The sequence below is a fragment of the Adelges cooleyi genome, unplaced genomic scaffold, assembly GCF_023614345.1.
Source record: "Adelges cooleyi isolate 19-005CV unplaced genomic scaffold, UGA_ACOO_1.1 ACOO_flye_CR_arks_rails_tigmint_CR_PRNA_247, whole genome shotgun sequence".
NCBI lineage: Eukaryota > Metazoa > Arthropoda > Insecta > Hemiptera > Adelgidae > Adelges > Adelges cooleyi.
The window spans coordinates 1,296,767-1,319,822 of record NW_026095912.1 but is presented as its reverse complement, the minus strand read 5'-3'; the positions used below and the strand labels follow the sequence as shown (position 1 = coordinate 1,319,822).

At 28.5% G+C, this 23,056-nt stretch overlaps 3 protein-coding genes across 4 annotated transcripts; 1 reads left to right on the top strand and 2 right to left on the bottom strand.

Moving 5' to 3' along the window:
* Positions 1 to 173: 173 nt before the first annotated feature.
* Positions 174 to 803, bottom strand: LOC126836936 (craniofacial development protein 2-like). The gene has a single exon (XM_050570655.1). The coding sequence runs from the start codon at positions 801 to 803 to the stop codon at positions 174 to 176; it is 630 nt and encodes a 209-aa protein (XP_050426612.1).
* Positions 804 to 1,716: 913 nt separating this feature from the next.
* LOC126836934 (uncharacterized) lies at positions 1,717 to 4,245 on the top strand. Its single transcript, XM_050570654.1, has 7 exons — positions 1,717 to 1,743; positions 1,896 to 1,922; positions 2,764 to 2,839; positions 3,000 to 3,046; positions 3,324 to 3,393; positions 3,537 to 3,586; positions 3,954 to 4,245. Exons 1-7 carry the CDS (start codon positions 1,717 to 1,719, stop codon positions 4,029 to 4,031), a joined length of 375 nt encoding a protein of 124 aa, XP_050426611.1. The 3' UTR covers positions 4,032 to 4,245.
* A 1,804-nt stretch (positions 4,246 to 6,049) lies between these two features.
* LOC126836892 (uncharacterized) lies at positions 6,050 to 7,836 on the bottom strand. 2 transcript variants are annotated; one of them, XM_050570602.1, is made up of 4 exons: positions 7,719 to 7,836; positions 7,576 to 7,623; positions 6,618 to 6,671; positions 6,050 to 6,276 (listed from the first exon to the last, which is right to left on the bottom strand). In XM_050570602.1, exons 1-4 carry the CDS (start codon positions 7,767 to 7,769, stop codon positions 6,124 to 6,126), a joined length of 306 nt encoding a protein of 101 aa, XP_050426559.1. In that variant the 5' UTR covers positions 7,770 to 7,836; the 3' UTR covers positions 6,050 to 6,123. The 2 variants fall into 2 exon arrangements, with proteins under 2 accessions (XP_050426559.1, XP_050426560.1); XM_050570603.1 differs by lacking the exon at positions 6,618 to 6,671.
* Positions 7,837 to 23,056: the final 15,220 nt, after the last annotated feature.

The following is a 23,056-nucleotide window of genomic DNA, read 5'->3' as shown; positions in this document are numbered from 1 at the left end:
CGAGTAGTTATTCTACTGTCGTTAGCTCGTTTACAGTAATATTAATTCTTGACTAGTTTAAAAGCTTTGCAAAAATATTTTTGAATTCGCATGCGATTTTTTTATTGCCTGTTAGAAGCGTTCCTTTACTTTTTCTCATAACCGTTGGTCTGGATTTGTTACCATGTCTTACTTCATTTGCTTTCCCAAAAAAATATTTTCGAATGGCTATTTCTATCATTTTCTATAGTTTGTATGCGTTTTTTTTCCCACAGTCTCTTATTCAATCTAATCACCTTTTTTGCGTCTCTTTGTATAAGTGCTAACAATCTTTTGTTATCTTCCTTGGGTTCATGTAGCACTTTCATGCGAGCTCTATCTTTTTCATGTAGAGCCCTTTTACATTCTTCATTAAACCACATTTTCCTTGTTTTTCCTGGTATGTACCCAAATACTTCTTCAGCTATGGTTTTTACTATTTGTTCTACTTCTTTCCATGTTTCACTTATATTTGGTCTTTCTTGTATATTCTGTAATTTCAACATTATCTTTTCTTGATATACTTTAGCTATTGGTGTTTTCAGTGCATCCCTATTTACTTTCTCTTTGTATTTCTGTTTTTTTCGCCGTTTTGTTGATATTCTGATAGCCATTTTTGCTCTTACGAGGAAATGATCCGATATAGCGCTACTCCCTCTCATGCTTCTTACATCCCTTACACAAGACTTAATTCGTGAATCAACTATTATGTGGTCTATTTGGTTTCTTACATATCCACATGGTGAAATCCATGTTTGTTTATGAATATTCTTGTGAGGGAACATGTGGTACTTACAGTCATATTCCTAGCAGCTGCAAATGAGATCAACTTATTTCCATTGTCATTAGATTCTTCATGTAAGCTTTCAGATCAAATTGTTGGTTTATACATCGTTTCTTTTCCAAATTTTGCATTAAAATCTCCGATTATTATTTCGGTTTATCAGCTGATAGAGAATCGTACAGCATGTCTAAACTATCATAGAACTCATTTTTTATTTCCTCATTTTTGTCTTCAGTGGGGGGAAACAGTTAATTAGAATCATATTGTGCCACTTACATTTAAGCTCTATGTAACATAGACGATCATTTATAATAATGAAATTTGTAATTCGTGGTAGTACATTTTCTTTTACTACAAATCCTACACCTTGTTCGTGTTTGTCCCCACCGCTGTAAAATAGAGTCATTCTTTGAGACTTCAAGCTCCCTAAACTTGTCCATCTCACTTCTTGAATAGCAGTAATATCCATCTCATATCGCTCAAGACACGATAGAGATGTCGTCAAAGCTCCAGCCCTAAACAACGATCGCACGTTCCAAACTCCGATTTGTAAATCCGTTATCACTTTCATCCGATGCTTAAAATGCTGATGTTTCCTAATATTTACTTTTTTTATGTAGTAAGGTTGTCGGCCCTACGCACAACCCCCAACCTGGCAGACTAGTCCACACTAACTAATTAAAGTCAGTGTGAGGCTCGGGGCCCCGGGCTCGCCAAATCCGTAGTACTAATTACTTAGTACCCCCCGAGGGTACTATAAAAACCCATATGAAAAAGTGTTATCGTAACTACATGACTACTATATTAAAGCTGAAAAATTGTTTAATAATTTAAACAAATAATGTATGTTAAATATAATAATGGACTTAAAACAAATGTTAATATAATTTAATGTTTAATTCTTTATTTTAAAGATGAACGCTGTTAAGGACCTGGAAAAGGTGAGAAACTTTTTTTCCTAAACATATGAAAAAATGATGCAACTCACATATTACTACATTTCATTTTTAAACATTTTAAAAAACAATATATGTTTAAAATTAAAATGAATATAAAACAAATGTATATTTTATGTTTAATGCATTTTTTTCAGGAAAACAATGCTGAGTACCACAGTAAGGTAATCCATATACTTAATATTTTATATTAAACAGACTTTTTAATTTAGGGCTGACAGTAAAATTTATTTAATTCGGTTTTCTATAAATCAAATTTGTAAAAAAATATAAATAAAAAACTTTTTACCAAACTTAAACTTACCTATAAACTAACTACAAGAGGATGCAAATTTTTGGCTTTTGGTTATATTTTTTTAAGAGATTTGAAAATATTTTCTGTTTTATTAACGAATTTTTAGTGCCTTTTATTAATTTAAGGATGACACTAATGGTTATTTAATCCAGTTTTTAATTAAAAATTACCATGTTCATAAATAAAAACTGATAAGAATTACAATTTTATATATATGTATTTAAATTAGTTAATTAACTTATACAAAATTGTTCTTAGATCATTTAAATTATTGAATTTGAAAAATGCCATACTAATTTAAATTTTAAATAAAATAAACATTAAAGTCGAGAATCCTAAGGTTATTTTAAATAATAAAAAAATGTGTTTTAATAAAATAGTTTTTGAAATAGGAATTAAAAATCGTTAATTTTTTTAAACAAATGTATGTTTAAAATGTATTCAATGCGCTATGTCAATATTAAAATTTCAAAATTTTCAGAGTAAGAGATATTTTAGAGTAGATCAATTTTAAATGATTAGCGATAAAAAGTGGCTACTCTGACTGTAGATTAATAACTACATACACTATTCATTGGCTGATAGGTCATTCACTAGCATTATTACTAATATACAAAAGTTGGTAAAAATATACTAAAATAGGTATTAAAATATTTCATTGGAAACATTTTTTTATTTAAATAATTATAAATATAATAATAACATTATAGGTAGCTGAAATATATGAAAAAAAAAATCAAAGTCTTCAACGCCTAAAAAGTGAAGAACCAAAAATAAATCAAAACGGTAAGTAATAATGTTAAGTACAAATTTCGATAAAGCTGTCTGTTATACCGTTTTATATTTATTTGGTACTTAATACAATTGAAAAGTATAAAAATAAAAAAGCGCACATGTATGCAACGATTGGTACAAGATTTTGTTGAATTCGTTAAAACATTTTTAGCGGAAGATAAGGTTGATGATGCCAAAGATGATGACTACCAGAATGAGGTAATTCATATTTATTTTTATATCATAAACAGATGTAAAGGCAGTGTAAATCACACGATTTTGGTAGGCAATTAATTTTAGAGTACATAATTTTTAAATATTAAGCGATGAAAAGTGGCTACGCTGACTGTAAACCATTAACTATATACACTATTATTTGGCATATAAGTTATTATCTAGTATTGTTATCTTATAGTGTATAATTCTTGGAACTTAAAATATGTCAGAAAAAAATATTTGTACTTAAATACTTCTTTATATATTAATATAAATTTAGAAAGGCAAGAATATTATGAGCCTGGACCACGAACCCGTAACAGATAATCACCCACAGACTGATAGCGTTGGTTAGTATTTAATTGAGTTTTAACATAAATTTCGAAAAAAATATTATTTTTACCATATTTATAATGATTTGTGATACTCAATAAAAAACGCACTTCTACTCAACGATTGATATACCTATGATTTTGTTGTATTTATTTTTTAGCAGAAGATAAGGCGAAGAAACAAGCCGAATATGATGCGTTCATTCGTGAGGTACTTCAACACAGTATTATATCTTAAAAATTTATAAAAGTAGAGCAGCCCTGGGATGTATTCGATGCACATTTTCGGTTTTTGGTCATAGTTCTTAAAACATATTTGAATTAATTTCTGTTCTATTAAACAATGATATTATAATATTAGTTTAGGGTTGACGGTAATTGTTATTTAAACCGGCTTTCTACTATTATAAATGTAACACTAGATTTTCTAAAACTAAGCTTACCTAAAAACTACTAATATTTGAGTGCTCGATATATTGTAAAAAAAAAATAATGGACTTAAATCTGATATAATAAATACAATTTAATATTTACTTAAATAAATATCAAGAAAATTAATTTAAAAAATATTGTTTTAGAACAAAGAGTTTTTTATAGAACGTTTGCGGTATGGCTCGCCGAAAAAAGAAAAACAAGGCGATTGTATTTTATCGTAAGTGACCGGATACAAGCATTCAAATACTCGTTTTTGTATTTAAATAAAAATATACATGTATTAATATCTATTTAAATTTTTTATGTTTAACAACATATCTGGGACGTGATGGTATTTTACCATCGGTTCTTTACACTTCACTTATATTCTATTATATTATTAACCGTAAAAATAATTATACTATACTAAAAATTGTATTTCTTGTCGTGACAAAACACAACCAACCTTACATAATTATAAGACAAGGTCTGAAAATCTAATATTTCCAAAGTTATACCGTAAAATACTGCAACAGTTGTCTGATAACTGGTTTACGATTGTATGAAAATATTGTAACTCATAAATTACTAAAAAAGTTAAGGTTATTAAGCAATGATTAAAATGTATTAGAATAAAAAACACATATTATTTTTCGTTTAAGCAATATTTTGGATTTTATCATTTATTTGATTTGTTTAATAGTATTGTTATCATATAATTATTTAAATATTATTTCATACTCCTCTACATATGTATCTTTTATGTTTACATGGGTGCATTATTATTAAATTTGCAAAAATAAATAATTTAACAAATAAATACCAACAAGATTTTTTTTTCTAATTATGACACTTGTAATTCCTTTTTGTTATTTTTTTTTAATGGACAGCTTTTTTAATTAAAGCGTGTATTTATTTTGGTTAGTTTTAATTTTATATAATAGTTTAAGTAATCCAATTAACGAGTCACAATAAACATGCGTATAAACCAAATAATTATTGAAATATAATTTATTAAGATGTATAATATCGTCAACTAGTCACACTATAGAATATACTAAATTCATTGTATTAATGATAATTTTAATATAAAATTTATCTAGATGAAAATAATAATTCAGCTAAATGCTCAAATAACAAAATAAATTATAATTAAAATAAAAAATGATTTTAAATAAAAGGTAAATTACAACATTCAAATAATTCAAAAATGTATTTAAATGTCATATTTTTTTAAACTTTTAATTATACTAAAATATTAAATGATGCAGTGAATAAAAATTAAATAATATAATAAATAATGTACTTAAAACAATTCGGTATATAAGAATGTTTTTTATATTTTGTCATTAAAAAAAAAATTGTTGGATACATTTTTTTAGTGGAAAATTCAATTGTTTTGATATTTAATAAAATTGGACCAGAGCATTTTTAAACAATATACAATAAGGCTGACACAACTGTAAAGCGAATGTGTTGTTACGACTAAGGTACAGTGGGCACGTCAATAAATTATAACTACATTTTAAGTTAAATTATAAGTGATTAATAGTTGTCTATGTGTGGGTGTTTAAACTATGATACCCTTATGACAGGTTTTTTGCGATGTTGTATAAAAAAATTAGCTAGTATTATAATATACATAACGTGCAAAATTAACAACACATTAAATTATCAAGTAACTAAAAAGAACTAACTAAGAGTTACTAAGAGTAATAACGAATATTTTAAATATTTTGATATTTAATTAAACAATACAGCGTATTTTGTACATATTCAATTAAATTAGCCTTCCCTGGGCCTTAATATGAAAACAAGTTGATATTTGAACAATACTCGTGCAAAATATTTTTCTGATTATATACTACAACTTAGATTTACTTAGACTGTGAGACCTTTGTATCTTGGGATTTTCAATCTCAATTCAACCCTTACGCAGAACTTGAATTATTTAATGTATATTTCTATTCCTGAATAGTCTTTTTTACACTTTAAGAGGTGTGTGTATTTCATTGTATAAACAACTATTCAATACACTACAGTCAGGAACAGCTTATACTTTTTTAAACTGTTTTTTTGATTTCTATACCTACGCACAATGTACCTACATGTATGTGATAATAAAGATCTATATACCGGCACAGGATTTCGAGCAGAAACCATAATAATTATTTTAGGTACTCTTATGTCAAGAGTCTACGGAAACCGCTGGGATTTTTTTCACATTAATAAAAACATTTTAGTGTTTTATAGGTTTATGATAATAGTTTATTGAGTAAATCGTTACATGATTAAAACGCACACGCAAAAAAATAATAATATAACTTGATTGTATTAATCATCGTAATACTGTGAACCGTATGTGTTATAGTCTCCGGTCTGTTGAGGATAATATGGTTGACGAGTGCCGTAAGCAAAGCCACTATTGTCACGATGGTATGAATTCTCCTGGGTATAGTCATATCCATGGTTATAATCTGGCGTGGCCTGTAAAAATATAATAAACAAAACAATTATTCGAAATGTTTAGACGTCCAAAGAAATATACTGTTGTCCAAATAGTCCCGTGACACTCGAAACGATTCAAATTGAGGAGTAACTATTATTTTGTCAATAAGAGATTGTAATTTAATTACATTTTTTAGGTTTTTTACAAAAAAAAAAAAAAACTTATTTGTTCAGATTGTATTTTGGTCCGGTTATAAGATAGTGGTGCAGAATGACCGTTGAAAAAACATACATTTAGTCGTTTTATATATTTTTTATTCTTAAATCATACTTTTATTATTCGAATTTTTTTAGCAAAATCAACCAAGTAGTATACGTACAATGTCTACTGGCAGGTCGGCAGTAATCGGAGGACGTTTCGTTCTGGGGTCTTCCTAGTTTGTAAACAAAACAAAATTTAATTAATATTTCGTATTTGTATGTAGGTACACTATGTTTGTTGTAAATCATCTCATGATCGCAGTTAGCGCCTTCGAGGCCCGTTAAGCTACATGTTTTAAAATAAGTAGGTATTGTACAAAGTGGCAAAATACGAACTATGATGTGTTTAGGTTGTGGTTCCGTTATTAAACTATAATTTCTAATATGGATGTTAATATTTAAAAAGTAATTTTTCTGATTTGTGGAAAAATAAAAAAATTGATTTGATGTCTAAAAATGTTATTATAAATGGTATTCATAAAAAATAAACGTTTGGACTAAATTCAATTTACTAGTATCGTGGGAAAAACATAACGGTACTAAAAAAAATTTAGAATTTTACTATCAACTACAAAATAATGTATTGCACAAAAAGCTTAAAAAATAAATTGGCACCTTAACCGATTTATGCCCTCCTATCACATATACAAAAAAAAGTAAAAGTATATTGTTTATGCTGAAATATTTTACTGAAAAATATACACATGTATAATATGTATATGATTTTTAATTACACAACAATCCCATTTTTAGTCTACATTTAATAAAAATAAGTCTCTGAGCTAAAGTTTAATTTGATTTAAGGGTATGAGCTAATGTTTACTTGATCTTCACAAATAATTATACCACCAAAAATTAGCTAATATTTTTATTTATGAACAATTTGATTGGTTATAAGAAATAAAACCATTTTCGGTTAAGACATGTACTTCATTAACGTCTGAATAAGACGATTTCCATACTTCTATTTATTTATGTTTTGCTTTTTATCAATTGTTAAACTCATTTATATATATATTCTTAAAAATAATACTTATTGTTTTTATAAAAAAAAAAATCATTTTAATTAAACTTTACCTGTGGATTGTCATCGTCATCACCGCAGTTTATACTGCCAATCAATGCCTGTAAAAAACAATTTCAAGAAAAATTAATTATAGATAAATTTTAAATAACAATACTTTTTTTTTTTTGCAAAGTTATTAAGTTTTATACGTAACGAATAATATCAATAGGGTCGCCAAGAACATGTTGAACAAACGGGTCGACATGATAGAATACTATATGTATGAACTGAGATTTCGGGTTGGTCAAAATTCAAACACTCGCTGTGCCCAAAGTAAAAGACTAGTATGGATTAGGTGTTCAACTGGGGTTACTTATATACCCAAACAACTCAATTCGGTACGACGTTAAATGCAACCAAAACAAGTTTGTTTGTTTGTTAAGTCTTACATAAATAATTAATGATTTTTCACAAAAAACAAATATTTTTTTTATTTTACGGGTTTTCGGTGTATTTGCACAAATGTTCAACTTTACTTGTGACGCAGTAATGAAAATAATGCTTCGGACAGTATGCAGGTCCACATTATTGTGACCTACTTTCTAAAATTATTTACACCCACATGAATTTCTTTTTTCCAACTGGCAGAGGTACTCTATTGGGTGAAATAATTGATCAAATATTATTCATTATGTGTTATATGGTGTTTATAATAAACATACGCAGTAGGGCAAGAATGGCGGATTGAAAAATATAATGCAAAAAACAACAACATCAGTGTAAATAACAGTACACAAAAACAGTATATTTTCTAAGTGTATAGCCCTTAGAGTGGACGAATGCCGGGGTGTAGTGTCGATTCTGACTCGACCGAACTTTTCCTTCTGTCCTAAAAGTTTGCTGGAAAAACTAACGAATCTAATGAAAAAGTATCCACCTCACTTGGAGGGGAGGGTTTATGATCATTTTTCGCTTGTCAACCTTTATCGGTAGTTCTATGTTCGAATGGGGGCCTTTTTTCATTTTTGGTCCGATTAAACCCCCCTTAGAGAGTATTTTGTGATCTATAGGCTTGCTACATAAAAAAAACAAGTTTAGTGGTTCAGTAAACATTTTGTGTCTAGAAACATAACATAAATAATGGCAGATCAATGCGTTTCAATACCTTACCGGCGGAAATGGTCATAACAGTAGGTGGAAGTGACCGGCGGTGTAAAGTTTTAAAAAAACAATGATGTTTATAGAAAACTACCCTCTGAGAACCGAAATTGAGGCTTAAAGTGTGATTTTTTTCTTCAATAAAAAGAAGTTTGGCTACAGACTCTAAAGAAAATTGCTGTAAACTTTTTGAATGGGAAGATGTGAACTTTTTTTAATTCTTTATTTTACTATTTCGTACGAATTTCGAGTATCAAAGATCTATACGAAATCCGTTTCAAATGTGTTTTTGTATTAAGCTTCTATTTTTTTATTTACTCTTAAAGTGTGTCGACTATGAGATATTGGACAATTTCTTCAAGACCCATGTATGACGCAAAACTTTTAACTTAAAACAAAATATCAAATATTTGTTTTGCAACGTTATGTGTGTCAACCGACTGAATAAACTATAACCAATTTCCTGTTGTTCGATTTCATTGATAATTCATAACATAACTATTATTGCGTATATTGCAATAGTGTATTTTCAAAAGCATTTATTTGGTAAACAACTACTGTCTTACAAGCGACGAATACTCTTAGTCATATATTTAACTATTTCATTTCCTAGTTGCATTACAGTAAACATTTTTTAGGGATTTGGATTTTTGTTATGACAAAAAAACCTTATCTCGATCATAGTTTGAATTCACCCCTTCCCCCTTTTTGTACACCAATTATAAACAATATATGAATATATATATATATATATATATATATATATATATATATATATATATATTATATATATATATAATTAATAAAATGTGCTTTAAGGTTTTTTGTCCTCAAATAAACTATAGTATAATATTTAGCTAAAATAGCTTGTGGTTTTTCTGCTTTATTCTGGAATACCTTATTCAATCGACATATTATAACAAGGCTCCACAGTCTAAAACTATAAATAATTTAAAGTGCTCCCAGTTAAATCTTTGTACAAACAATTGCTTATATTACATGAGTCTGTATAGTTTGACATAAGTCCTTGGTATACAGAAAATAATTTCGGTCAACATTTTTTAGACTAAATGTAACATGTTTGTTGGTGTTGGACAGCAAATAAAGTATTTCCCCTCATAGGTCTACCTTAAAATGTTTTCCTGCATTTATAATGTGTATTATTAATTATTGAATGATTGAATGATTTACCAGTTTGTATGACCCGATTAAAAGGATTTTTTTATTAAAAAAAAAACAAAAAGTCAATGTTGGCAATGTTAAGGTAGGTGGAATGTTGAACGATTTCTAGACTATTGGCAGGAGCAGCCATGTGGTTAAGAAGAAAATAAATATAAAAAAAAGCACAGATATTTTTTGAGTAGGCCTTTTTGGGTTCTTTTGTGCATCTCAAACGAATTGGGGTTGAAGTTTGAAATATGGTAGGTACATTTATGGGTCAGTTGTGATGGTATAACTCAAACATAGTTTCTTTATAAAAAATCGGTTTTGTTACTCATTCAAGAGGTATTTATTTTATTTATGGGAACCGGCTTCCTAAAGATATTTTTCTTGGTGGTTTAAAATGTCTATATCAGACCCTGCGGCCTTCCTATTCAAAATCGAGCGAAAATGCTAAAAAAATAAAAAATATGTTTTAACTGAATAATTAGCATTTATTCATTTTTTATAACTTTTTTTTTAACATAGTTTTGGGACTCAAAGTGTGAAAATTAGATTGAAAATATATTTTGAGTGGGAAAAAGTTATAAAGTTATAAAGAAAAACCCTTAAATTTTTCACGATTATTTTGTTTCTATCATCTCGAATATAAATAATAACTAAAATAAAATGTGTATAAAAAATATATACATACTATATTGTGTAAGCTAATAAAAAAATAAAATGTGCTTATACGATTATTGCCACAAGACGTATGAACTACTTAAAGTTTGTAAAAAAAAAAACACAAATAATATCTTTCTTGCAACATCTTAACAAATACAATAATGTTCGCATTCGTATTTCCTGTTTACTTATTCGCTTGTTGTTTGTACATGTACTTGAACCATGAAAGTACATACCTAATTCGGTTATTTTACAATATTATAAAATTTCCAAATCCTCGGGTCAAAACTTAATGATATACGTAGGTTAAAATGTAGGTCCGATAGAAGTCATAAGACTCTAACAGATACCAAAAAAAATTAAAAAAATACAACAACATTGTAATTAGAGTTGAGTATACTGGCCAAGTATTAAGTTTAGCAAATCACATAGACAATGTATATGAGAAAATAGTATTACTGATGTTGCATACATAGACCTCAGTGTGTTTTGGTGTTGAATAAAATTAGTGCCCATAAAAAATATATTTAGGTATTTTTTTCTAGAGGAAAGGGAATCTTAGTCTAAGCAACTTTGAACGTCGCTCAACAGAGATTAGGAGATGGCGACAAAATATTGGACTGAAAATAAACTCCTGAACTACTAACAATAGTTTTTCTAACAAACCCGTTTATTAGAAATTAAGTAATCAAAGACCATTAACTGAAATGAAAACAGGAGTCAATGTCCACTAAAATTATTGAGAGATAAATATGACCATTACCTTGTAAACTTGTCAGGATCTATCATGGAGATAGGAACTGATCCAAGACAGTAGAACATCTGATTTCAAAAGTAGGTACAACACCCAACTTTGAAACCTGATTAAATATTTAAAAAAACAGTAACAACCAAAGAATACTTGCACGAGTTTAACGCAATATTAGATAAGACGTCTGGGCCAGTACGCGCCAAAATAATCACTTAGGGTAACGGGATAAGTCCACTTGTAGTTTTAAACAGATGATAATTTTTTATATTGCAATTTAGAAAACGTGAAAACATATTATAGATAACTTATTACTTAATTAAGTTTCGTTATTAGCTAGATAAAATCACAACTCATGCTGACAATTAAATGAATAACAATTGTTGATAGTTATTTGTCCAATTGATTTCCTTTTGTACGGCTCCAAAGTTATACAGCAAAGAAAACAAAACATATCACATAATAAATTATTTTGAAATTCCGAAATGAGATTTATATTATATTTTATTAAGAAAAGAAGAAAGGTCTTTCGTTATTTTTCAGGTACAATTTTAGGACCTAGTCGAAATCAATGTCCAACAATACATATATTGTTTAGTTGTTTTTTTTTTGAAAATTTACCCCAAAAAACGTTTTCTACAATATTATCGATATCGTTAAAAAAGAAAAGTCTAAGCTCGTAGTATGTAAACAAAGATCGAACCCAACAAAATCAACAACACAATTCTGTTTTGTCTATTCCCTTATTTGCCAGCGACTTGTAATTTTTAAAGGCCGCGCATATGTTGTTTTGATCATTTTTTTTTGTTTTTAGTCAAAACAACTACCTTAGCTTTTCAATAGTAAACAATAAATAAAAAAAAACAAATAATGTACCAGCTATTTGTAATAACACAATATAATCCGGATACAAATAATAAAAAACAAAACCTAGTCCATAGTTGCCCAAACAGGGCAGTGTTATTGTTTTTGTAGTGTCATTTAAATTTAACGTTAGTGCTTTTCGTTTACTATAGTAAACAGAATATACACACTTACTCGTGTAAACTATACAGGCATATTCAAACAGATATATATTTTTTCAATATTAATCTCTGACACACACTTGACTGCACCGTGTAGCATTTGCAATAAGTCAAATTGAGTACACACAAATCTTTTGTGCAGCTTATATACAAATTCGATTATTACTCAATATTACAACTGTCCACTGAGTAAAACAACACTCGCCAAAAGCAACACACAACTATTCAAAAACTACTAATGTTAATGAGATTTGTCTTTGTTTCATACCCAATTTTATAAAGAAATTAAATAATTCCAACTGTTTCTGATTCGGAAAAGGAGGCATATTCCAGTCTCAAACTGTATTTTAAACTAAAAATGTCATGTTTGCCAAGACTACACTTAGTTATGACCACCCACTCAAGATGAAATCGAATTGCTTAAATTTTAATGGTAGTCAGTGAATCTGCATTACTTTTTTTTCTGACTAACTTCAACAGCCTGCGACCCAACTGCCGCGCCGTTAGTTAAATGGGAGTGGCGGAATGTTAATAATAAAAAAATTAATTGTCAAAAAAAAGAATACAGAATAGAGAATATTGACAAATGACAATGCCAAATAAAAATGATATAAAACAACATATTTTCGGTTAAAATGTAAATTTAAAGGTTTTCTATATTATTATTTTTAATAGGAAATTTTAAAAATCTTATAATACGGATTCGTCTATACTTGTAGAATCGAAAATAACAAAAACAACTATAACCCATCGACAACAATAATAATTATTGTTAAAATTGTCTTCTGTGACATTCAGATAAGACACCAAAAATACCACGGTTGAAAAAAAAACAATTTTCAAGTTTTCAAAATGTCACACTAATACGAACAGCCTTTTAATTCGAAATATTGTAGAAACAATTTTTTTTTTTCCAAAGCAATTCTATAAGAAAATAAATTATAACGAAACTCGAAGTTTAAGAGCTTTATTTAAAAGCGTTTCTAATATGTATTAAACTTTCTCAATCAGTTTAGTCTTTTTAATAACTCTTTCGTGGAAATATATTTTTTTAATTAAAATGCATATACACAAGTTGTATTTATCACTGGAATAATTTTGTATTGTAAGAGTTTAAATTTTCTTGGTAAGTATACTTGTCGAATAGTTTAAATAAATTGTCTATGGATTAAAAAACAAAATCTTTTAATCACCAAAACGATGAACTGGTCTAAATTAATTCTGCGACTTGCGAACCTCTTTTAGGCCATACCATTTTTTTTTCACAGTATTAACGTATTATAGTGTAGTTTTTATATATAGTTATTATAGTAAAGTACAAAAGAAATAGTATCACATTAAGAGATATTATTATTATTATTATACGAACAATCCTCAACATTACCCCTCCGGGATCTGCGGACTTCCGAGTTGGCTTAATGCCTTCTTTTTGGTCAAACACAAATAAGACCTGAACATTTCGACTTGATAACTTGAGTAAACTATTAATGTGTGTTAGTATAATACTGTGTTAAAATTACTAGGCATGACGACCGATATAGTTTCCGGGATTTTTATACACCGAAACGGGCGGAAACGTTAAAGAAACATCTTATTCTTAAAGCGGATATCGTTAATTTTATTTCTGGAACTAATAACAACATCAATATACTTCAAAGCTGTTTTACCGGCGGAGTGTTGGATCTTATAATTTACTCCACTAGGCTAAATATTTCTATAATATTATGTTCAATACAAATAATTAACCAAAGTAGTAATCGAACGTGACCATATTTAATAGTTGCGATACCACTAATATTTAGCAAATAATATAAAAGTGAAAACGAGTGGAATCGAGTATTTGAATAAACGACACAACGCGAATAAATTAAACGATTAAACACACTAATATTATCAAACACATGTAGTAATTACAATGATAGTTTATAATTTTACATAGAATATAATGAACAATACAATATCCTGTAATCATATTGGGACTCGGACATCCAGGTCGCCCTACAGAGGGTTAGTTGTAGGGGTCATTTCACTAAAATTTCATTTTTTCCCAAATCTTCCCAAATTAATTTAGTAATCTATTCAGCAATTATTAAATACCTTTAATAGGACTAAAAAGTAATAAAATAAAATAAATAAATAAAAAAAACTTTTTTAAAAACATGCTTCTCTAGAAAAAAAAATTAGTAAAAAGTGAACTAAAAAGTAAAAAAATAATTTTATTACAAGAACAATTTGCCAATCAATTGTAGCATATTTTATTTAAAATATCAATTACTTTGAAAACAACCGAAAATTAACTACAATTTTAAATAATGTTAAACATCTTTAATTTTTGACTAAAATGAAAAGCGTGGGCCCTATTCAACAAAGTCCAAATTCATTGAGTTAAGTATTATAAAATGTCACACACAAATATTAAACTAATTTAAATTACAAAAGAACTTAAGATATAAAACATTATTTGATAAATTTATTAGGGACTTTGTTGAATAGGGCTCACGCTTTTCTCTTTAGTCAAAAATTAAAGATGTTTAAAATTGTAGTTAATTTTCGGTTGTTTTCAAAGTAATCGACATTTAAAATAAAATATGTTACAGTTAATTGGCAAATTGTTCTTGTAATAAAATATTTTTTTTACTTTTTAGTTCACTTTTCACTAATTTTTTTTCTAGAAAAACATGTTTTTGAAAAAGTTTTTTTAAAATTTATATTACAAATAAAGATTAAAACGCGGAGTCACTTTCCGAAGTGTCTACCGAACGGATTTTAATAATTTTTTTTTGCGTTTTATAAATTTACACCTTTTCTATGGAGGCTGAAAGGCCGATTTTTTATTTTTGTTTTCAAAAAATATAAATGAGCATTTTAATTTTTACTTTTTTATAGTTTTTTCTAGTACATTTAACTACTTTTTTAATCGCTAAATTAAAAATTGGCCTTTTAGCCCCAGTAGAAAAAACAGTAAGATTGGCATAGAAAAAAAAAAACTTGAAAACCGTCCAATAGATACGCCAGAAAATGACGTCTACGAAAGTCATATTTCATCAAACTTTCGTCATAACTCGGAGAAAAATAACTTTAATACTAAAAGTATTATAGTTAGAAAATTGTAATATGCGTTCACCTTGAAATTAGTAGGCATATGAAAAATGGCTAACAGATAAACTTTTGTCAAATGTTGCCTATCCATTGCCCCTTAATAAATAGCGCTTTCTGTTCCGCACATAAAAAACGTATCGGTGACTTGATAACCGAGTGAGCAATAGGCCTGTAAAGATACATTTGTCGACTACCCGTAGACCGTGTTTACAAAACAATCTTGTTTTTCAATAACGTTGTCCTGAGTTTCTAACTAAGTATTTTTATTATAAGGATAAACAACAAATTTATATTGTGACATACTTCCAAGTATAAAAAATATTAATTATTATTTCAACACTAGCATGGTCTATGATAGTAAACCAGGATAACACCATCTATCAAATCTTAACAAGCCCAATGACAACTTTAGGGATCATGTATTTTTTGCGGTATTTTAGTGATAGGTGGCTTAGTATTTATGAAAAATCAGTTTACCCAACACTGAAATACGCAAAATTGAATTTCCCACAAAAATTATGTTTATTGATTTTTAGTAGTATCGATAGTTTAGCTTCTAACGCCGATTAAGAGGGCGCCGCACCACCCATTTATAAAACATATTTATAGAAAATAAGTTACATTTTTTTATGTAGCCTTTGAGCTACTTGGGAGGGTATTCAAGAGATGGGTTCTCCCTCCTTTTAATTACACCTATGGATTTGTATGGAAAAAATCTCCGATAATTTCACAGTAATAGTTTTCAAAACCGATTATGAGTCGATTGAACAATTTACCAACACCACGTTAACCGCTTTAAAGTGTGCATGTATACAAACAGCTATACAATGTATTATACCTACGCTAGGAAATGTGTCAATATTTTTGTAATCGTCAGTATAGCCTTTGCATAGTATAGTTCTTTTTCGAATAATTCCAGCAAGTATATTAATAATTTCAACCATTGCATCAACCCCTAACCTAACCTAGCCGGTTGTTTTTTAAATTATTCTCAATTGGCAATGTAAAATATAAACAGATATTTTATCGAGCCTTTCAATTGCAAATCTATTAATTTGCTGTTAAAACGAAATTGTGTTGTCTGCTGTTGTCGTTGTAACTGTTCTTATTTGTACAAATGTGTCATATGCGAAAATATTTCACTGAAAAACCACATATTTTTTTTGTGTTCCATATAGGTCGGTACTATTAGTTTTTGTAACTTTATGCGAATTGTTGTTTTCAATATTCCACAGTATTTTTTCATCCTACATATTATTTTTCGGTTTGAATACATAACATAAAAGCAATTTTCATAGATCAAATAGATTTACAAAAAAAAAAACTAAAACATTCTCATGTGTGCAAAAGTGCCGAAATTGTATGTTTTTCGAAAATATTTTCGATTTATTATAACCTTAGCATTTTTAGTATAAAAAGTTTTACCAACAAAATTACACACGGAAAACCCCAAAATTTCAACAACCTCCCTCCTCCTGGAAAAAAGGCTGAATGTTTTTAAAACTTGTTTGGCGCAATTTTAAGATTTAACACTAAGAAGTCAAATTAATTTCAAATTTGGGTGGAATTTAAAGAGTTTCCAATAGAAAAGATAGAATTTTTTTCTTTATTTCACTTTTTGAAGCAAAGTTTTAGGGATTTAGGTTGAGAAAATTAGACCGAAGGTATATTATCTAGATTGGAACTATAACATATACAATTTTCTCAAAAAAGTCTGTGATCTAACTTATTTTTTATTAAGGAAAACCCCTTAAAAAAGTGGAAAATTACACTTTTACCGTAGTCAATTTCCAGGTTGCTATGTCTGAGTGAGTAAAAAGACAATGAAAATATTTCATTATATTGTTGACAAAGATATATGGGTTATTATAACAATACATTTATATAGAGAGAACCAATTTTATATTTGTGACCAATTTATAAAGATAACATAATGTTTAAACTCTGCTTTTTTTTTTACTTATGTTTAACTCCTTGTGGAAGCAAGTACTTTAAAGTGTAAAGCCTCGAGTGTAATTGTCATTTAAATGTATTGTAGTATGTTAAGTATGTAATCAGTGAATGTACAGATAACAAACTGAGAGCATTCATTTTTTTTTTCGTTGAAATTTTGTTGTTGTAATATTTCTGGCTGACTCCTTCACAAACATTAGCTTATATGAGTCAGTAGATTGATGGAGAAAGAAATTTTGAGAAAAAAAAACAAGCAAACAGAAATAAACGAACTATCATCATACATCACGTATTTCGAGTTGAGGCTTTAACAACATCACATATAAAAAAAATTGTATAATTTGTTTGTGTGCATTATAAATTCATTATATATCATAAGTTTTAAAACAATTACCAAGGCCTAACCCAATTAAATTTGTTTTGTAGTATACATACATTAAGAATTGTACAGATACCTAATTGTTATTGCCTATTTTCCAATTTGTAATTAAGGTTTTTATAAAAACAAATATTTTCCCAAGTTTTATACATAAAAAATAAATCGTTTCTTTTAAACACAAAATACAATTACATTATCATTATTATTTTTGACCATGATCAGGCTGACACTATTTAGCTACTACAACGGATACCTGTAATATAGATTCTATTTTTTACGGTAAGATAAAAAATAATAGAGATTGTTATAAAGCTAAGAAGTGCTTATCCCTCCTAAATCGACAAAACCTTAAGAAGACGTTTACCCCTTATTTTAGATGCATTCCGCATAGGTAGTCAGTTTTTACACTTGGCTAAGCGGAAATCCAATTTATATACAAGATAATGACATATTATCCTTATTGCAATATAGTGTCTTATTTAAGTTACAAATATTAAAAAAAAAAAAGGTTTTCCATATGTTAAAGTGTAAGATAAATATTTAGTGTAAACATTTCTTTCTGAAAGTTTATCATGCATCCACTTTTTCCAATCGCCATTTTTTCTACAAGAAAAATAATTACTGGAAAAAGTGGTTGTTGGTAAAAGTTGTAGCAACCCAATTTAGTTGATATTAGATGATAAGATATGAACACCGAAAATTAGGTATCATATTTACATTACTGTCAGTGTGAAAAACTTGTTCAATGATACAACAGCGTGTATGACTACACTATTTCAAAACGAAAGCTTTGGTGTACACTTGTATGAAACAGTGTACACTTTTCGTAGGAAAAGAAACGAACAAACCTATAATATATCTGTGGTTATACATCATGTTCAACTGTGACCTTATTTTGATATTAGTTAAAATTTAATAAGATACCTTACAATACAAACTTTCCCGTATCCATGAAGTAAAAACAGAATCTAAAAAATATGCTTTAAGACAAACAAAAACCACATGCGTTTTACCAAACCTAACCGTTTCGCTACGAAAATTTCATACGTTATATTTTCTTATGCACTTTTAAGTTGGTGTTATAAAAATCAGTCTTTGTATATTAGTATATTACATTTAATTGAAATAATTTTTAAAGCTTTTTAATAAATTAAAAATAATTACAATGCATGCAAAACCAGTTTTTGTGTTATATTTAGTAATTTGTTTTTTAAAACTAACAGTTTCTGATATTATGTCAAAGTTCAATCAGGTAATTTAAATTTAAGTGATTTTTTAAAATTTACTAAAAGACTCGTATTAAAAAGTGTATCGGTAAATAAATACCTAACACACTTTAGTTGTAGTAGAAGATATGTTTGATAATTAAAATAAAAATGTATATGGCTTTAAAATGTAATACGTTTAATACTTTCTTTTTAAGGAAGCGTTAGCAAAAGTATTCGCGGAAGAGGTAATCCATACTTAGTATTTTTGCTTAATCAAATGTAAAAGTAGCGCAACTCATATGATAGTGTATTGTTTTAACCCTAAACTACAAATTGATGCATATTTTAGCTTTTAAATTGGTTGTTGAATATATTCTGTTTTTATTAATTAAGGGTTATTCGTAACCCTGGCAACAATGGTTATTTGAATGATGTTCAAACTTTTAAACAGTATTTACAAGTTTATAAAAATTAAAATTTGTTTAATGCTTAAAAATTTTGAAATAATAAGCAATAAATGAATAAAAACATTTTTCAGCCGAGTCTGCCACTACGAAAGAGCTTTTTCATGTCTCGTTGAAGTGCCGAATAAACTTAGAGTAGTGGTGGAGTTATAGTTATTAAATAGTGTATTAACAAGTAGTAACAAGCTAGTATCTAAGGTGGCTAATAAACATATCAAGTTTCTGGATAATATTTTAGTGTTTACATAATATCTGGCCTAAAACAATTCATATGGAATGAATATGAACTGTTCAATTATTGAATTTATTTTTCAGTTATAGTTTGACCGTTGTAAATACAACACATAATTTAAAAAATTTAACACCCCCCTCCCTCTAACCCCATCACCATTTCCACCCCAACCCTATTCCTACCTTCATCCCTAACCCCATTCCCACCCAACTCTCATCTTTATTTCCCATGTCCTCTTTTAAATATTTTTTCTCAGACCAAAATATCATCCCAATTCTTCCCTATGAGATTGTGCTTGGCTTAGACTGTTGTAGTTTGTTTTCATCATAGATACTCACAATTATTTTTTTTTTAATAAAGTTTAAAATTAACTTTTAAGAAAGCAGTTATAATACAAGTGATCCATCTGATGTCAGACACTCAACTTCTCAGAAAATATCAATATTTTGAATACAATTTTCTTCCTATACCTTTAGGTACAAATTTTTGCTATCATCGCTTAAACGTAAGAGAAGTATAGACTTGGGGAAGTATGGAATTGAAACATATATTTTGAATTCCATGTATATGTAGACAAAAAATGTTAATAATAGTTTGAATTTTAGCTTCGATGCAGAGCGGTGAAGGTATTGGTTTTACTCTGATGTGGGCTTTTTCGTTTATCTGTATACTGGACCAATTACAAACATGGTGTACCAGATGTGAGAAACGAACAGACGCTAATAACTGTCGGTTGGTAACATCGATCTGTGTTAGGTTAGGTTAGGACCCAACGGTCAGTATCATAATATTGAGTTTACTAGTAGGGAAGTTGTAAACGAGTTGGTTCGGATGACCATTGAGTTTAAAGTGAAACATTGCATAGTAGATTATGGCAGTTTAGTGAACTGTTTTGGCTTTTAAGTCTGGACAATTACTTAGATTAGTGCAAACGCGACTATTTATGTATTATAAAAATAAAAATAATAATAATCCAACTTATTAAAAGACTACGGCTCTTTTAAATTATATTATAAACTTCAAAGTTTAATCAAATTCTATTTTACTAAAAAACAAACAAATAGATTCACTTAAATTGTTTTTTTTTTATTATTATTCTAGAAAATCGTCAATAAAAAGTCGGGTTAGCTATGAATTTCTTAAGACTTTGAATTTTTCGATTCGTATACTTCAATTTATGTAAACAGTGGAAATGGAAACGCACATCGAACAACCCAAGTGTTTTTCTATAGTAAAAAAATTGTGTTTTCGAGTTAATGCTTAGGCGAGAATTCGATAAATAATATTTTCATAGAAAATCTTACATATAAATCTTTATTTACTTTTGAACTCCGCGTAACTTTGCGAAACACATGCGCCAACGTGCGAAATTATACAAAAGCCTCACTCTCTATCAATTATTAAAATAATTTATACACCGATGTGATTGCTTTAACATTAATGACTTATTGGTTCGTATTGGCCTAAAACAGAACCCCTAATTTGTTGAAAATTGTCCACCATCTTTTATGGTCTCTGCCGCATATTTTCTTGTGGGAATATATTAATAATCTAAAAAGAAATACAAAATTGCCACATTTCTCATTACGGCTTATGAAATATTTAAAATAGTAAACTGGCACAACAAACAGATTTGGCAGTTTGGTTTGTTAAAACCTGCTGCTAATGCCATAACCTCAAATTGTGGTGTGTGGCTGAGATTTAACTAAGTAGCTTGAAATTAAAATAACAAGCACCGGGTAACAAAAATATAATTGAAAAGTATTAAAATTAAAGCTTTCAAAGTTAAAATTAACCATTTGAGAGCACGTTTAATCTTTATGTTGTATTTCCTCAGAACTTGAGTTGTGGCAGGCTTGCTCCAAGGGTGCGACATGATTCCTACTAATTATATGCATTAGTTATAGGTTAATTTTAAGTGCATTGTCTTTGCAGTGCTTTTATCAATACCTATTTATATTTTAAGTATATATAAAATGAACTATCGGCGGTAATATCACATTAACAATTTTATGCATTTTTCCCAAAGTGATTTTATCCCGTACCTAACCTAACCTCCCGTTTTTCCAGAAACCTACAGAAAATAATTACAGTGATAAATATCCAGTTATTGTCTGATAAATATGAATATAATTTTTAGACCTGTTCAAAAAATTTGTTTTGTTTTGCCTGCACAAGAAAAGGTGTGACTCTCGGTGAAACAAGTATTTTTTGGCTAGTCGCAATTGTATACTTCATTATCTATTTAAATAACACTACAAGATGGACTATTTTTTTAAAACTAAGCATCACTTAGTACATTTTTAAGACACGTGGTTCTAACTACTGGCAATTAGAAGCATATGAAAATACTTTCGAGATTATAGCTATAGTCAAGTTTTGACTAATTAAAAAAAAAGTTGTCTTTCCTTAGAATTTATGGGGGAATTTAGTTTTTATGGTTGTATGTTTGTACATTGCAATGAGTAAGGGTCAACAGCTGGTATCTGAAAAATATTTGCATTATGATGTAGGTTTTTTTTTGTGTCTGTATATGCATTGTAACTTTCTTAATACTGGATACATTCCTTCAATTAGCAACTCTATAAATCGCAAATGTTATAATGTTGGCAACTTTATGGGAGTAAAAATTGAAAAAGTTAACTTCTTCACGATCGAAATTTAAAAAAACAACTGGCCATAATTTCGATAAAAAAGTCTGATCGAGTTGAATTTATAAGGAATATTTATTTGGTATGCCCGCACACGTCAGTTGTATCAAATTTAAATTAAACCCATTTCCCACCTCCCTAGAGGAGGTACAATTTTTTTGGTATTTTAACCGTAATTTTAGGACCTTTAAATTGAAAATTTATCAGTAGTTAGAACTCATATGTATTCATAACGTATTAAACGGAAAACAAATTCGGCACTACAGTTTTTTTTTAATTTCCGGAAAACTGTGTTTTCGCAGATTGCGTATGTTTTAACAAAAACACCTAAAATCTTAAAAAAAAATTTAACAAATCATTAAAATAATTTTATGTAGATCAATGCAGAATGATACTATTAAGTTTTGGGCTCAAGTACCACTTTGGACTTTAAGTTTACACAAACTCAATTTTTTTTTTTTTACTTAAGTTTTTTCTGGCTGATTAAAATTGAGAACTGATATTAAATTCGTCATCCGACCCCAAAAACATATAATTTGACCACTTTTGATGTCTTTTACACAAAAATCCAGAATCTTACAAACGCGGTGTACCAGATGTGATAAATGAAAAAAATAGTGTTAATTTTTATTCAATTGGCATCATCTTGTGTACGAACGCCATATTGTTGCGCGCTCTTATCTGCAGTGAGTTTATTCACTTTTATTTATAACAATTCCTGTAGAGTGTAGACCTGTGACCTCTCCGTCACCTCGTTGCTTTGATTCCATTATGCTTGTATTCTACTGTACTAGGCCTCTCGGATTAA